The 16,928-nt window shown below is 37.7% G+C and overlaps 1 protein-coding gene across 1 annotated transcript in view; it reads right to left on the bottom strand.

The window, feature by feature from the left end:
- Nucleotides 1-16,928, bottom strand: part of LOC107141305 (broad substrate specificity ATP-binding cassette transporter ABCG2-like) — a 55,879-nt gene that overhangs the window by 24,015 nt on the left and 14,936 nt on the right. Inside the window, 7 exon segments of the mRNA XM_015484535.2 lie at nucleotides 2,408-2,658; nucleotides 3,262-3,366; nucleotides 4,774-4,925; nucleotides 10,678-10,814; nucleotides 13,258-13,410; nucleotides 13,966-14,080; nucleotides 15,352-15,411. Of these exon segments, the coding sequence (XP_015340021.2) occupies nucleotides 2,408-2,658; nucleotides 3,262-3,366; nucleotides 4,774-4,925; nucleotides 10,678-10,814; nucleotides 13,258-13,410; nucleotides 13,966-14,080; nucleotides 15,352-15,411 (973 nt within the window).

Raw genomic sequence — 16,928 nt, 5'->3', positions numbered from 1 at the left:
CCGGGCCAGGCGGGGACCCTTCTCGCTGCCCCGGGCCGCCGGGGGCTGCTTGCAGAGCTGGTTGGGCGGTGGCTGCGGGATTGGACCTCTGCGCCTGCGTGGCCGGCCAAGATTCACTTGTCTGGGGCCAACTGTCACCTCTAATATAACTTACTACTTCCTGGCAGGTCTCCTTTCAGCGGAATTTTGCTAGAAGTTCCTCAGTAGGTAGAATGTAGCTGTTTTAATGGGTGTTTCTGATCCGGTTAATGTGGAGATACTGAAAGTGCTGCTTCCTTGCCGGCCGCCATGTTGGATCCTGTTGTTTTTTTTTAAGTTGATGAGCTAAGAATGCTTTTTAACCGCTTTTTTTAATAGTTGGAGGGGAAAAGGTAAGATTATCTTGTACTATGTAATTTATATGAAATTCAAACTTCAGTGTCATGAATATTGTTTCATGAGAACCCAGCCATGTTCATTTGCTTATGCATGAGCTACAGCTATTTTCATGCTAAAATGGGTTGACCACCTGAGACAAAGATTAGTTGTGGCCTACAAAGCCTAAGACATTTACCATTTGGCCCTTTACGGAAAAGGGTTTGCCTACTCTTACACTAACACTTCAGAGTTCACAAACTTTAACACGAGTTGTTCTGCTAAACTCCAGGAGCTTCAAGGTTCTACCCTTATTTTAGAGATGGCTACTTCTCTGAACATTGTGGGAATTCCTTTTGTGGGATTGAGTTTGCTGATGAGGCTGAACAGGTGACCTGGAGACTCTGGGCCTGGTGTTTGCGCCTTAATGAAGCCAAGACCCCAAATAGGCACAATCCTGGTGTATACCAAGTAGCCATGGTCTATTCATACCCTGCCCATAACTATCATACATGGGTCCTGGATGAGACATAAACCATGTTTAGAGGCAGTACCAAAAAAAAATCCTAACACAGAAAACACACTAAAGAATCAACTCCTCATATCACCCCACTGTTGAACAATGGGTGACCCAAGTTAATATCTTGCCTGAACCTGGCATGATTCTACAAGACATCAAATCTATTCTCGGAGAATAAAATGTTAGCCTTGATTAATAGAACACAAAAGTGGCCATGTTCTACAGAATGATAAATGAAAAGTTCAGAAACATGTGGTATAACAAACATGACAGCATGACTGAAACAGGAACAGGCTCTCAGATACACCTGGAAGGTGACAATACTTAACTGTGGTTCTCATGTTAAGAAGTCAGTTCAGTAGAACCTACAACAGGCCATTTTTCAGTTCTCAATTTAAAATCAATAATAATAAAAGTAACAACCCCCAAATAACTAGCTAAATTGATTTCCTTATAAATGATGGACTGATGTGAACTTTTTATTGTGACACAGAAGTTAAGAATAGCAAAAAAGAAGAAAAAAAAACTTTAAGGAGTAATAATCAACAATGACCAAAGGCCAGTCAAAAGGAGAAAAAGAACGTCATCATCACATCTTAGTAAAGAGAGTTAATGTGACAGTGTTAATTATTAATTGCTGGGATAGGAAGGGCAGCAGAATACAACAGACACTAGACACTAGTATGGCAGTATGTATAAACGTGGCTGTATAATCAATGTGATCCTGCAATTTGTACATGTGGGAAAAATAAGAATTCATACCCCATTTGAATCAAATATATGATATATGATATGTCAAGATCATTGTAATGTTTTGAGCAACTAATAAAAAAATTGTTAATTGCTAAGTGTGGTTACTATCTGTGTTTAAACTGAAAACTTTTCAAGATATCTAGTGCTTTCCAAACATTAGAATCTCTTAAGGAGGAGGGTCAATTACAAGGAACACATTCTGCATACAGGCTCTTTCCTCAGAGAGGGGACAGTCCAAGGTACTTGCAGATGTATTCAAAACCATTAGCTTTCCCTCACCACCTAATTTCAAAAGCAAATCAACCCTCTTTTCCCTATCTCTTGCCCTCTCTCTTCCTCTTCTCTATTCCTATTTTGCCTGAACTTTTTGCGTAGTCCCTCCTGCAATCTAACATGCTGTATATTGTATTACTTCACTCATCATCACTCTGCCTTTATACAAAAATAAGTTCCATGAGAGCAGAGGTTGTTATTTTTACTCACTTTGTCTACTACCATATTAGAGTTCCCAAAATACAACTCAAGATCTTGTATTCAAGTTGTGGAATGAATCAATGAATGAAAGTGGACAGATACTAAAAAACCCAAATATGGATTATGTTGTTAGCTTCCATTTATTGAAAAATATAAATTTCTTATTAAGATGATCCCTTACAACTTGTCTGTTTCAAACAATTCTGAGTTATATATTCCAAGAATCACTGAAAATAAACCTTTCCAGAACCAAATTGCATCCACATGAATATTCTACAGCAAACTTAAAAGAATCTGTAAGATTACCTGAACTATCCAGGGCTGGGGATGACTCATCAAGTTTCTGAACGAACGCCACAAAATCCATCTGAACTGATGGCAGAAGGTGGTGACATAGGTGATCTCCTTGAAGGCCAAGTTGCTGCTGCTATGTTGGCCACCTGAAAGTCTCTCTAATTCAGTTTCTGTTTCTCTATAGAAGGCGGATTTGCTATAAAACTGAGCTAATCTTTCGATCACTGGCAGTTTTCCCATTAATAGCTGTTCAGTCTCATTGGCTTTGGAATAAAAGCACAAAAAAGAAGAGAAACATTATTAATAGGTGATAAACAATTAAAGCATTTTTTCTGTGATCCTTTTCATGGATAACACCTAAATTTTAAAGCTAAGCATAGAAAAATCACTAGCACTGTCATTGGTCTACACATCAGAAAAACACACGGAATTAACATGACTTCTGCCTGGATCTTATGGCTAGAGCAAACTCACAGACCTTTTCCTAAATATGTGGACCTTAAACATTAAAATAGACTCCTTACCATACAGAATTATAAGTCTTAATTAAAAAGTTTTGTCCTAGTTTTCTACTATGTGCAAAAGTATGAAGTGCCAATTTCTTTTTCTAAAAAAATGACAAAAATTTTCATATTTATTTTTTAATGAAAACTCCTTTACAACTGAGAATAGAACAGAAGTGGTCATTCATAAACTCAATAAAGAACATCCATAGCTCTTATGGATAAGAAAGTCTATCTGTTAACTGGTATCACAACACCATATGAGTAGGAATTCAGAAAGACAAGTTTTAATGAGCCACCACATTGCTAAATTTCAGCCAAATCAACCAGGCAAAGACCTGTGAATCTAAGCTATTCACATACCTTCACCCCCTTCCTCTTGCATTGCTGTCACTGCAGCAGGGGAGTCTCCATTGATGACATCCATGAAGAAGTCTGAAGGGTTATTGAGGAGCTCACAATGGTAACCTATGAAACAAAGCAAACAAAGAACTCAACCTGATGGGCTTGAAAAGTAAAAACTACTCACTTCCAGAGAGTGACGAAAGTGAGTCTATGAAGACAGAATCTGACATTTTCTCTGCCATAATCTTGCTTTCTTCTCACCTCACTGGTTTATACTTTCCTTATTCATTCACAAAATATTTCAACAATGCTTTGTCTCCCAACCCTATGTGTGTTTGTTTGTAAATACACACATATATAATACATATAAATATGTGTGTATGTGGTTTTATTCTATTGTTTTTGTGTGTTTGTTAACCAATCTTGGACTTTTTAGAACATAATATACTGATCCCTTTTTATCAAGATCAACTGATGCTTATCAGTACTTCTTAAATCTAGATACAAGAAAAAAAATGCCTGGGTTCATTGTGTTTTCTGAGTTCATAAAGCAAATGCTGGAATGGCACTATGCATGTCAACAAGATTGCTTCTCCACCTATTAAATTCAGAGTTCCAAATTATCATTATCATATCATGCTGCCATAATTCAAAATAGCAACAAATTCCCAGAACTGAATTCTTGAGAGAACATGACCAGCACAGCACACCTAAACTCTCACCTCAGCTTCTTCTGGCACATCATCTGAACTTGGCCTGAGACCTGACTCTTTAAGTTCATCTCCTCTGAACTCTCTAAACCCATACATGCTTAATTTTAAGTGGCTGAGAATAAATTAAAATATTAAGATAGCTAGGGAATATTTAAAACTGTATTTGGGGTCATGAAGAAATATCTATAATAATTTCTAAATGTCTCTAAAATGAAGCAGATTGCATGAGCCATTAAAAAGATCACACAATTCAATCTGAAAGAGAACCTGGGAGCCCAGAAATGTTTGCCTACCCAGGTCAAACTTAAGACCAGCCATTCCAGTGGCTAATAATAACTCACACCCACTCAAGCCAATTTAATATTACTAGAAAACAATGAGCATCTCCATGAGCCCTCATAAAAGTAGAATAACATCACTATCTGTTACATGGTCTAGAAGAAAATGAATGACACTAGGTCTTTCTAGAAATGTTCAGCTGAATAGCTGGCTGTGAGTCCAGCCAGTTAATTATTGAACTCTCAGGGAAAGGTCAGCATAACTAGGAAGTAAACCCATGAGACACACACAGACAGACACACACACACACACACACACACTCACATTCAAAGAGGGGAGAAGAAGGAAAGAGACATAAACAACAAGCAAACACTGAAAAATGAAGAAAACTCCTAACACTAAACTGACCAAAAATGTTTTGGAGTGGTGGCACCCCAGTTAGTCTATGCAGAGACCAAGCAGCGCTCCTGTCCATCCCACTGTCCTCCCCCAGGAGTCTATGATGGAAGGATCTAGTGCCTGAAAAGGTGAACCACACCTGCTGATTCAAAGTACTCCAAAGCCTTCTGGGCAGGACCATGGTACATTAGCTTTCCTGAGGCCAATAAGGTGAGGCTGTCAAACAGCTTGAAGATGGAATTCTGAGGCTAATGAAAGGAGAAGATGATTGTTCGTCCTTGCTCAGAAATGCTAAGTTGAAAGAAGGAAAATAATGAGTCATTAGATATCTGAACGTTGCACTTCTTAATAAAATACTTTAATGTATGGTGAGAGCATTTATCCAAAGTTTAATTTGATTTTTCAATTATGAACTTCTCATCTCATGTTATCTACATGACACTTGGGGAACCTAAACTAAATGTTTTCATTAAAGTAGGTGTGAGTTATTATTAGGGCTGGGGCTGGGAATATAGCTCAGTTGGCAGAGTACTTGCCTCACATGCACAAGGCCCTGGGTTCAATTCCCAGCACCACAAAAACAAACAAACAAAAACCAAAAAAACACAAAAAACAAAAAACACTAGAGCCTCTTAACGATGATGCACAACAGTCTAGAATTCATTAAAATGTTCATTGACAATGCAGATTCTCAGACAGTCTTCCCAGAGGTTGAATTGGAATCTCTTAGGGTGAATTCAGGGCATCCATATTTTTAACAAGCATTCCAGGTATGTCTATAAGTATTTATTACATGTTAAAACAATGGTCATTTGCCTACTTCTCATTGATCATTTAAATCTTCTGGCTCTTTAGGATTGTTTGATCTTTATGTCCTAGTAATATAGTTGAAATTAATAAGTACATCCTACCTTCTTTCAATTTTCACAATGTTGTTATAACAGTTCCCATATTATTGTCTCCTTCTATTTACAGATATCATTTAAATAAGATCAAGCAACTGACCAAGGAGACAATGTTACTAAAGGACAATGCTGAGATTTAAACTCTGTTCTAATTCCATGGGAGAAATAGTACTAAACTACCTTTTCACAGGAGTTATTATTTATGGTTAAAAGAAATGGCCAAAATCACTGTTCAATATTGTTATTAAAAATATATGTATATGTGTACATACATGTTGTTTTTGTCACCTTTTATTTGGTTTTACATCTATTTTCCTTGTTAAGAACCTTTTATACCCAAAGGAATTAAAATCAGACAACTACAGTGACACAATCACATCAATGTTTATAGCAGCTCAATTCACAATAGTAAGCTACGGAACCAAATTAGGTGCCCTTCAACAGATGAATGGATAAAAAACATGTGGCATATATACCAAATAAAATATCACTCACCCATAAAGAAGAATGATATGTAGCATTTGCCGGTAAATGGATGGAACTGAGACTATCACACTAAGCCAATTCCCAAAAAACAAAGACCAAATGTTCTATCTAATATGTGGATGGGGATATAGCTCAGTTGGCAGAGTGATTGCCTTGCATGCAGAAGGCCCCCTGGGTTCAATCCTCAGCACCACCAAAAGAAAAAAAAAAGTGCCAACTAATTTGTGGATGCTAACACACAATAAGGGGAGATGGGAGGGAAGAATAGAATTTCATCCAGTTAGACAAAAGGGAATAAAGGAAAGAAAGGGGGATGAGAATAGCAAAGACAGTAGAAGGAGACATAACTTTCCCGTGTTCACATATAAATATACAACCAGTATAACTCCACGTCATGTACAACCACAAGAATGGGATGGGATTTTAAGTTAAACTCCATGTATGTATAATATGTCAAAATACACTCTACTGTTATGTTTATCTAAAGAGAACAAATAAAAAAATTAAAATTTTTAAAATAGAAAAAGAAAACGCTTGGTAATTTGAACTTATCTGCTCATGATTAATGGGGACAGGGATATGACTAAATGAAAAGCCAGTTGGAAAGGTCAGAGTATATGAATGGTTCTGTCAACTCTGAACTTTAGGATGATAAGGGCAAGTTGTTTGTGGGGAGACCCTTAGTTTAGAAATTTCTACTTCAGCCAATCTGATTCCCAAGGATCCTGTCTGTAAGTCTAGTTGATAGTGTGTGGGGGAAATGGCAATTTTGTTAAAAAAATATTTTATGACAAAAATCACTTCAATTTACATATTTGATTAAGTAACTAGTGTATGCTATCAGGACATGGCAGAATGCCCTAAGGTACTCTGCCACCAAGAGAATCAGACCATATGATTAATAATTTCAATACACTGTGTAAAAGAAGTAGCTAAGGGTTCCTTATTCATAAGCAAGAACAATTGTAACATCTTTCAATCTTCCTGCATCTTCTCTCCTAGAATAGAGATTTGCTTACCTGGATACGAGCTTCAGAGGAAGCAAAGTAGTGATAGAGAGGATAGGCCATGAAAGTGGTGTGTCTGATTACTTAAAATACAAAGCAGGGCAGTTTGCAGAGGTGGTGCACAAAGAGAGTAGCTGGAGTGACTGGACCGGATGGCATTAAACAAATTATTTGTCTGAGCAAATAAGTGAGTGTATTGACAAGATGGGAACCAAACCTCTTACTCTCTGAAGTCACTTACATATAAGAAAATGGCAAAGACTCAAAATATCACAAAGAGGTTAAACTGGAATTAGAAATATTATTATGAACTCATGAGCTTTTGAATATATAAATACCAATATTTACATGTGCATTTTTATTGAAAAAAATATATATGTATATATTGTGGCCGGGACTGCAGTTTAGTGAGAGAACAGATAATTAGTGTTTGAGAACTATGGGTCTCCAGCAAAAAAATAAACTGTATATGTATATACATATACACCATATGAGTAAAATGTATTTGTGATCAATATATTTCCAAATAAAACATATAAATGTATTTCAAATTTTATTTATATATACACATAACATTTATATGTTTATGTTTCCTAGGTCTGTCTACTAAGGGTCTAGAAGCAATGCTACTCCAATAATAGTGAGAACACTGTGTAACCAGCTCTTGATTTCTAAATATCAACTACACCCCAAGGAACCAGGGTTCTTAAAAGAAATAGCTCACACAGGAAATGTAGTAGAAGGGCCTAGAACATCATAGAAACCACGAAGTAAAGAATTGTTAGAAGATTGACTAGGGGAATATGAAAAGAAAACAAAACTCGCATTGACATGGCTTCCACTGACCAAATCAGGGCTATTTTGATTATTAAAACAGTCAATAACAGATTATAATCAATTGCACAAAATGAAAAATGAATAGGGAAGGAGAGAAAGGGAAGGAGAGAAATCTTCTCCTTCCATAAATACCAACTAGTGTATGTTAGGCAGCTATCAAAAAGCAGGAATTATTGGTATATGCTAATGCTGGTGAGAGAATATTTGATGAGGAAGAGGATATAAGCATAATAGTCAAACTTCTTTTTTTTTAAAGAGAGAAAGAGAGAGAGAGAGAGAATCTTTTTCATATTTATTTTTTAGTTTTCGGCGGACACAACATCTTTGTATGTGGTGCTGAGAATCGAACCCGGACCGCACGCATGCCAGGCGAGCATGCTACGGCTTGAGCCACATCCCCAGCCCAGTCAAACTTCTTAACCAACAAAATACTAATCAACTATTAAAGGCATAAATAGTAATTTCCCAGCAAAGAAGCTTGGCAGACACAAATAGGATCAGATGATTGGTCTCAGTATCACCTATGGTGCATGCAGTCCCAGAAGTATAGTGCAGAGAAATACACAGCAGCATTTCATGGTCTGAATTGCTCATGAAACACAGGGATGGGCGCAGCCCAGGGTCACCCCATGAAATGTACTAAGAATGTCCAGGCATGACAGGGAATGACTGAGGAACTTTTCCAGAATAGGAAAAAAANATATCATATATCATATATATATATATATATATATATATATATATATATATATATGACAGCTAGAAAGTACATGTTTTTGCTAAGGATCCTGAGGCAGAATGAAAACAGAGAGATAGCAGGAGAGCTGGTGACATTTGATAGGAGTCCTCAGATTGGACAGTGATGAAAATGTGATTGTTGGGTTCCTCACTGGGAGGTGCTGATTCTTGGAGTTCACACGGGTGTTTAAGGATTAAATAGATGTCAGAAAATAATTATGTAATTAGATTAGAGACAGAAAGGGGCAGGAAATTGTTAGGTCGGTGGTGGCAATTTAGAACAAAGCAGCCCGCACCTGGGAAAGGAACATCAATCAGATGCCGGCAGAAACGCCTGTCAATCACCGAGATCTCCTGACTAACGCCTGTCAATCAGCAGGACCCCCTGGCCAATCCTGGAGCTCAGCCAGCTCCCCTGACCAACTCCAGCAGGACAAGGGACCCTAAAAATTCCCTTTCCTGTCCCAAGCCCTTCCCTTCCTGCTGTGAGCCCCGTAAAATCCCAGTCCATCGAGCTCCCACGGGGTTTCTCCTCAGACTCTTCTCCTGTCCACTCCTTGGGTCTGATGGAGTTCCACCCCGAAGCAATATCTCAATAAAGCCTCCTTCAGCAGCCTTTTTAAATCTGCCTCCTTTGGTCGCTGCCTGCCTCTCCTGATCTGACAGAAATGAAGTAAAATGCAGGGAGTCTAGGTGCAGGGAGTGGGACTTATTTGCATTGTACTTGGAGTTTTTCTGTTGGTTTTCAACTATTTTTTGTTCATCTTATAGAAAATGTACAAAGCTCAACTTTTGAATATTTTCTATAAATGTTTTACACAGCTGCTTTCTTTTTTTCCATTTTTTTCTAATTAGTTCTACATGACAGCAGAACACATTTGAATTCATTCTATACAAATGGAACCCAACTTTTCATTTCTCTGGTTGTACACAATGTAGGGTCACACCATTCATGTAATCATACATGTACCTAGGGTAATGATAACCTTCTCATCCCATCATCCTTCCTACCACATGCCCCCTATCCTCCCTTCACTCCTCTTTGCCCAATCCAAAGTTCCTCCATTCTTCCCCTGTGCCCCCCCACCCATCCATTATGGATCAGCATCTACATATCAGAGAAAACATTTGGTCTTTGGGTTTGGGGGATTGGCTTATTTCGCTTAGCATGGTACTCCATTCATTTACCTGCAAATGCTATAATTTTATTGTCTTTTAATACAACTGCTTTCTGGATAAAAGGAAATATAATTTCATTTGCTTTGTTTTTTTCCATTTGTTCAAGTCCAAATCTTAGGAGTCATTCTCTCAATCCTTATAACCCATATCTAATTCCTGAGTTGATCCTGTTGATCTGCCTTGAAAACAAATCCAAAACCCAAGGTCTTCTTTCCACCTCCCCATGAGCAACCTGGTCCAATCCCTGTCCTGGTCCAGGCCCTTTTCTCCTCACCATGAGCAGTTCTGCCCTGGTGACCTTTACTTACCCTGGACTGATTGCACAGCCATTTCTCTGCTCTGACATTCTCAAAATGCTCTCATATCCCTTAGTGACAGGAAGTGCCATAATTTTTACAGTGGCCTGTGACATTTTGGCCTCCAGAGCTATAAGAAAAGTAATTTCTGTTGCTCATCCCCCAGGCTGTAGTATTGTTATGACAGTGCAGAAACCAACCTTACTCCCCATAGTCACTGGGTTCTGTCCCTCTGGCTTCCATGATGCTCCATACACATCAGGCATACTCCATCTCAGGGCCATTGGGGCTGCTCCTTCCAATTAGATCTCTCTTGTGCTGATACAGCTGGTCTCATTCACTTACTCCCAACTCACCTGTCACATGATGGTCTTCCCTGACCCTCCTGCTATTTAAATCAGCTCCCCACTACCACCATGGCCATCCTTCCATATATTATTGTTTTAACTTTTTTTTTAAACTACTTCCTGTTAATTGTTTCCAAGAAAGAAGAAAAAAGTTATATTGTTCATTTTTAATCCCCTTCACCAAGAATACATGGTACACAGAATAAATAAATTAACTAAGGAACGACCAATATTCCCATAGCACTTACTTTTTTAGAAGCAAAAAGATAGCATTTGATGTGCTGGAGTCTAAGCCAGTTGTGGGCTCATCTAGGAACAAGATGGAAGGATCAGTGATCAGCCCCATTGCTATACTGGTCTTTTTCCTTTCTTCTCCAGATCCAACCTAAAACACAAATTATTGAATTATCAACAAGAATGACAATGATCATTATCATTTTTGGTGATCTAAGCTCTGCTAGTCTTGCTAGGGAACTTTATCTCACTATCCTCTTTATGAAAGAGGAAGTAAATGAATCTGGGAGAAGGAGGAATTTTCTCTTTTACCAGATAAGCAAACTAAGGCTCAGGGTAGAGCTGCCCACTGGCTGGACCCGATATAAAGTCCATGCTTTTAACATTTCTGTATATTCCTCACCAAGTCAAATATTTAGTTTTAAGATAGTAAGTTAGGATACTAAAATGACATGGCCCTAACTGTAAAATTATAGTCTAAAACAGGAGAAAAGATAGGAGGAGAAAAGGAAATGGATCTGTAGTAAATTATTAGTCTTCTATCAACACTCCTGTTTCCACCCAAAGTCCCCAGGTAGACTTACAAGAACAGGATTCACTCAGACAGGAAAGTTCACTTTGTAACATACCATATCAGTATCTTTCCATTCACCATAATGCTTTGACAATGGTACTTTCTACACCCTAACTCATGGCAGAATTCCAAATTCACTCTTTCAGACATATCCAGAAGATAGGGGATATTCATATCCAGAAGATGGGATATTTCACAGGATAAATGGTTCAATCTTTGCAAGCAGTAAATGCTCATGTGTCTAGTGAAGGGACTAGGCAGGTTTGGGGAGGCAAAAAGTAGGAAATTATATTGAAGAGTCTTCAAAGAGATAGTATTCAAATGCTACTCACATATCTTGCTTGAGTCTATTGATAACTAAACTCTAAAATGCCTTTGGAGAGGATTTGGGAAATGTGAATGAATAAGGGCTTGACATAGCTGATGATATGAAATATTGTTCACTTTGTTAGTTATTAATTATATTGTGGTAAGGTAGGCAAATATCCTTATTTTTTTTCTAGATGCCTTGTAAGTACTCAAGGATAAAATATCACATGATGTTATATAAAATATTTCAGTAAAAAGTAGCTGTACTAATTATGGAAGAAGATATTAACAACTGAGAAATCTAGGTGAACAGTATTTTTGATTATATTATTATAGTAATTATCCAAAAATTACATCATTAGAGTTATCAGACTATCTTGTTTACAGTTCTTTAATGTTTAAAATGAAATATAATGTTAATAAGTTAAAAACTATTTCAATCAGATTGCATAAATTATAAGCCAATAGTGCCTCTGTATATTTTTCCTAGAAACCCAAGGATGCACCTTAGGGCCATGAATGCTTAAAAGAGGGTAAAAAAGAAAGTACCCACCCCAAAAGAAAAAAATAATCAAGTAAAAAAATAAACAGCCAAAGTAATGACAACTCAATCACTCAAAAAAAAAAAAATGGAAAATAGTGGCATCACCGGATTCTAAACAAAATACAATTCACATTTTAAAAAATATCAGCAAATACAACAGGAAGCAGCAGCCAGTGGTACCCCCATTCTTTATTGCCTCTAGGAGGCAGGTCACAGGGGCTTAATCCAGAGTCATCACTTTTACATGGCTCATTATCACCCCAACCTACAAATGTCTAATCAGCAAAACTTCTATATGGAGTGGTCAACTATAAGACTGATTCTTTCATCTCATTTTTCTTCCCTTATCCTGCACAACCTGCAAAAGGAGGAGTTCATTTCTTTACACTTTGTTACTCTTGCTGACAACTGCATTCCTCAAACCTGAAAGAGCCTGGCCTATGAGAGTCTGGAAATAAATATTGGCAGAGAAAAGGGAAGAAGGGAGAGAATGAGGGAGGGGATGAGCAGCAAAAGTGCCAAAAAAATGCCATGAAAAAATACCCTGGTCACTGCAAAAATTCAATGTAAATCTTTTTTTTTTTTTTTTTTTTGGGGGGGGGGGGCGCTGGGGATTGAACCCAGGGCCTTGTGCATGCAAGGCAAGCGCTCTACCAACTGAGCTATAGCCCCAGCCCCTCAATGGAAATCTTAATGAAAATAAATATAGATTTTAAGACAAATTTTATACCAGTATGAAACAGCAAGAATCCTTGGATTCTAGTCATTTATGAATTCCAGAAATATAAAAAAATCAACTGAACAAAATCATCCAGAGGAAGAGAAGGAGAAGAGCAGCCAAAAGGAGGAAGAAAAAGAAGAAAAGTCAGTGCAAAGACATCAAAAGAGCTGTGACTTGAATAATGAGGGTGGAGGAGCATGGAAAAGGCCTGAGGAGCACTCTCCACAGGGATCACACTCTATTCACACCAGGATCACACCATGGTTAAGATTGCTTTTCCAGCTTCATTTCCACCTTCATAGTATGTAACCAGTCACTTTTCTCATCATTACAGAAAGCAGACCCTTTTGTCCTCACATGCTCTAGGAAACTTCTGATTAAGGTCACATGGTCCACACAGGGAGGTCCTTGTTCCTGTCTGATTCTGTCGGGTTTTTTCACATTACCTTGGAATCAGCCACTTCATCCAGACCTAACTCCTCAATGACCACTTTAATCCATTCATCTTTTTCATGTTTTGTCATAGTTGTTGGAAGCCGAAGAGCCGCTGAGAACGCTAAGTTTTCTCTCACTGTCAGGGTGCCCAGTATGAAATCATCCTGAAGGGGAAGATGGGATTTCAATGGGACACACTGAGTCTTTTCTAAGACCATTACTTTAGTGTATTTATCTTAATCCATAAAAACAATATAATCAAGGTAAAGTTCCAGCTAATGTTGAACTTTCAACTCTATAAACTTCAGTGATCCACAGACAGCTGCAGAGCTGGAGGGAGGCATTTTATCCCCCATCTGCAACCCAGGCAGAGCACAGGTAATTATGATGATTTCTAGACACATCCAGACTGTTTTATATGAAGATTTGACAAAGGCATCTTTAAGGGGAAGGAAAGAAATGAAAGAAGAGCAAATAGGGCCTCAGCAGACCCTTATAGAAATGATACCAAAAGTAGAATTGACACCACTGCCTACAAGTCCTCTCCACTTTTTCATTTTATTCCACCTTCAATCTAAGCAGATAATGTGAAAAGCCAATGTAAATAAATTCAGTTCCTTGAACATGTAAATCCAACTGGTAGCACATAAAACCATAAGGTAAAGCACTTCCCCTATTGAAACAGGGAAAATCTAGAAGGCAGACTCGCCAATACTTACTTGAACCATGAAACCTGAATTACATTTGAAATTGGCAGGTCGAGGGGCTCCATTGATTAAAACATCTCCAGATAATCCATTTGGATCTTTCCTTGCAGCTAAGATATCCAGCAATCTATAAAAATAAATATATGTTTTGCTTTCCCCCTAACATAGGCCATATCTCTCAGCTATTCTGAATCCAAATATTGCTCCAGGTAGAAAGTGAACTAGTTAAAAAAGTCTATGGTTTAACTAAAATTGTACAAATTATATGTGTACATATACATAAATCATATTAAAAAATTTAGTGCATTATAGGTATATATAATAGTGGGATTCATTTTGACATAACTGTATGTTTGTTTCATTTCAATCCTGAGTACTTCCCTTCTCCCTCCTACCCTGATCTCCTTCCTCTACTGTATTCATTTTCCTATTTATTTATTTATGGTGCTAGGGATTGAACCCAGGGCCTTGTGCATACTAGGCAAGCACTCCACCAACTGAACTATATCCCAAGCCCCTATTTATTTATTTTTAGTTGGTGCATCATAGTTCATACATACTCATAACATCATTTGGTCAGCTCCATTCCCCAGTTCTTCCCCATTCTTTTCCTTCCTCTATACCTCTGTACCCCCATCTCTACTGATCTCCCTTTTATTTTTGTGACATCCTTTTTAAAATTTCTTTTTTTCCTCTCTAGCTTCTGCATATGAGAGGATATATTCAACCCTTGCTATTTGGAGTTTTGTTTAGTTCACTTAGCATGATGTTCTCCAGGCCCATCCATTTACTTGCAAATGACATAATTTCATTATTCTATATGACTGAGTAGAAATCTCAATATCTCTCTCTGAATATGTATACATATGTGCATATATATATATACATTAAATATACATATGTATATACATTTATGTATATTTAAATTTTCGCCTTCTTTTACATTTTATGCTAAAAGAAAGCTCCAAAATGTACAAGCAAGGTAACATCAGCTTATCCATCAAAGACCTTCCAAATGAACTTCCTGGCTGTCTGACCTTGATGGATCCAACCCACATTCCTTTCTCTAAACTCATGTCTTCAATTATTCCTTCTGCTCCATCCCCATTTTTAATATCATTCCCCTCATCTTCCTCCTCATTAGCTCATCATATAGTAACAGATGCATGTCAATCACACTATCATACTTAGCAAGGCTGATCTAATAAGACTTCTTGGTCCTCAGAATAAAGCCACAAGCTAGCCCAACTGCATGTTATCCCCAGCACCTAGGTACAGATTGGACACACACAGCAAAGTTTCAATCAATCAACACCTGCTTCCACCAAAGTGATTTTTTTTTTAAAGAAAAGCACACTGAAACAACAAAGACTGACTTATACTTTCCATCATACTCACAAAGATTTGCCTCCACCTGTGCATTCCATGATAGCATTAAGGCCAGGTTTCATGGTCCCGCTGCAAAAACAGAAGGATAATGACTTATTGTTCCATTTGAAATAAAATTCTATTAATATGGGGTCTGCACTGAATACATTCAAGGAAGGCTGATGAAATTGCAGACAGAAAACAAACACCAACTTTTAAAGATAAAAAATGAACTGTTGACTAATACAAGCCTAATATAAAAGTGATCATTAGTCAGAATTTATAAGAAAGAAGGCTCATGTTCCTCTAAATTCTCTTCATTTATTCTTTAAACTGCTTACTGTTTTTGAAAAATGACACATCCAAGATTCAAAGTTGCTAGAACCTGTGGTAGAGCTTAGTGGAAAAATCAGCACTTACCATGCTGGAGGCCCTGGGTTCCATTACCAGCAACAATAACAAAAGTTCCTTGATATAATTAAAAATTTCTCATTAAACTTCTCCTTTTCACTTTTTTCTCTTAACACAGTGGAAAGTTCATAACAGTTTCTGAGAAAGGTTTGATTATTTTTATCATTTAGACGTGATTATCCCCAAAAAGCTCATATGTGAGACAATGTAAGGAGGTTTGGTGGGGAAATAATTGGGTTATAGCCTTAGCATAATCAGTGAATTAATCCCTGGTGGGATTAACTAAGTGATAACTGGAGACAGGTGGGGTGTGGCTGCAGAAGGTGATTCACTGGGGGCATGGCTATGGGGTATATATTTGGTATCTGGAGAGTGGATTCTTCTTCTCCTTTCTGAGCCTGGTGTGAGCTTCTTCCCTCCTCCACACTCTCCTGGCATGATGTTTAGCCTGAGGAATGGAGCCAGCCCTCTATGAACTAAGTCCTCTGAAACCGTGAGCCCTCAAATAAACTTTTCCTTCTCTACAATTGTTCTGATCAGATCTTTTAGTCACAGCAGTGATAAAGCTGAATAAAATAATTATCAATATCTTGAAGTCATCTCACTTGGTACCTAGTCGAGTTCTACACAATTAGTCACTAATTTGTACAGTATCAGTTGAAGTGTTCTCTCTGCTAAAATCTCCTCAGAGCAAACGTCAACATTCTTTAAGTAGAAATGAAAGGCTACAATGAAGCACTCCATAAATAAAGAAAGCATTACAATTTCTTAACCTGAAGACAAGTCTTACCAATTAGAAAAGAAAAAAAAAACAGAAGAAGGAAGGAAGAAGGAAGGAAGGAAGGAAGGAAAGAAAGAAAGAAAGAAAGAAAGAAAGAAAAAAAAGAAAGAAAGAAAGAAAGAAAGAAAATATGCACACCTTCAAGATAGATCATTTCCTTCCTTCTTAGTGCCCAGTAAGAGGACTGGAAAATGGTCAGTTTAAAACAGGGAGCCATCAGGATAGACACTAATATTTTCCAAAAGAGTTAAAGAGTTAAGTGGGTGTGTGAGAGTGCTGAATATTCAGATAAAGTAGGAAGGAGGAAAAGAAATTACAGCAGGGCCACCACAGGTACCTGGACAGGTAAAACAGAGGCCTCACTTAGCCTGTTCAGAACCCTGGGGTGTATGCCCAGTTCCTCTTAAGAATTTGG

The sequence above is a fragment of the Marmota marmota genome, unplaced genomic scaffold (assembly GCF_001458135.2).
Source record: "Marmota marmota marmota unplaced genomic scaffold, marMar, whole genome shotgun sequence".
In the NCBI taxonomy this organism is placed as follows: Eukaryota; Metazoa; Chordata; class Mammalia; order Rodentia; family Sciuridae; genus Marmota; species Marmota marmota.
Note: the sequence above shows the minus strand (reverse complement) of the source record. Positions and strands in the feature narration are given on the sequence as shown.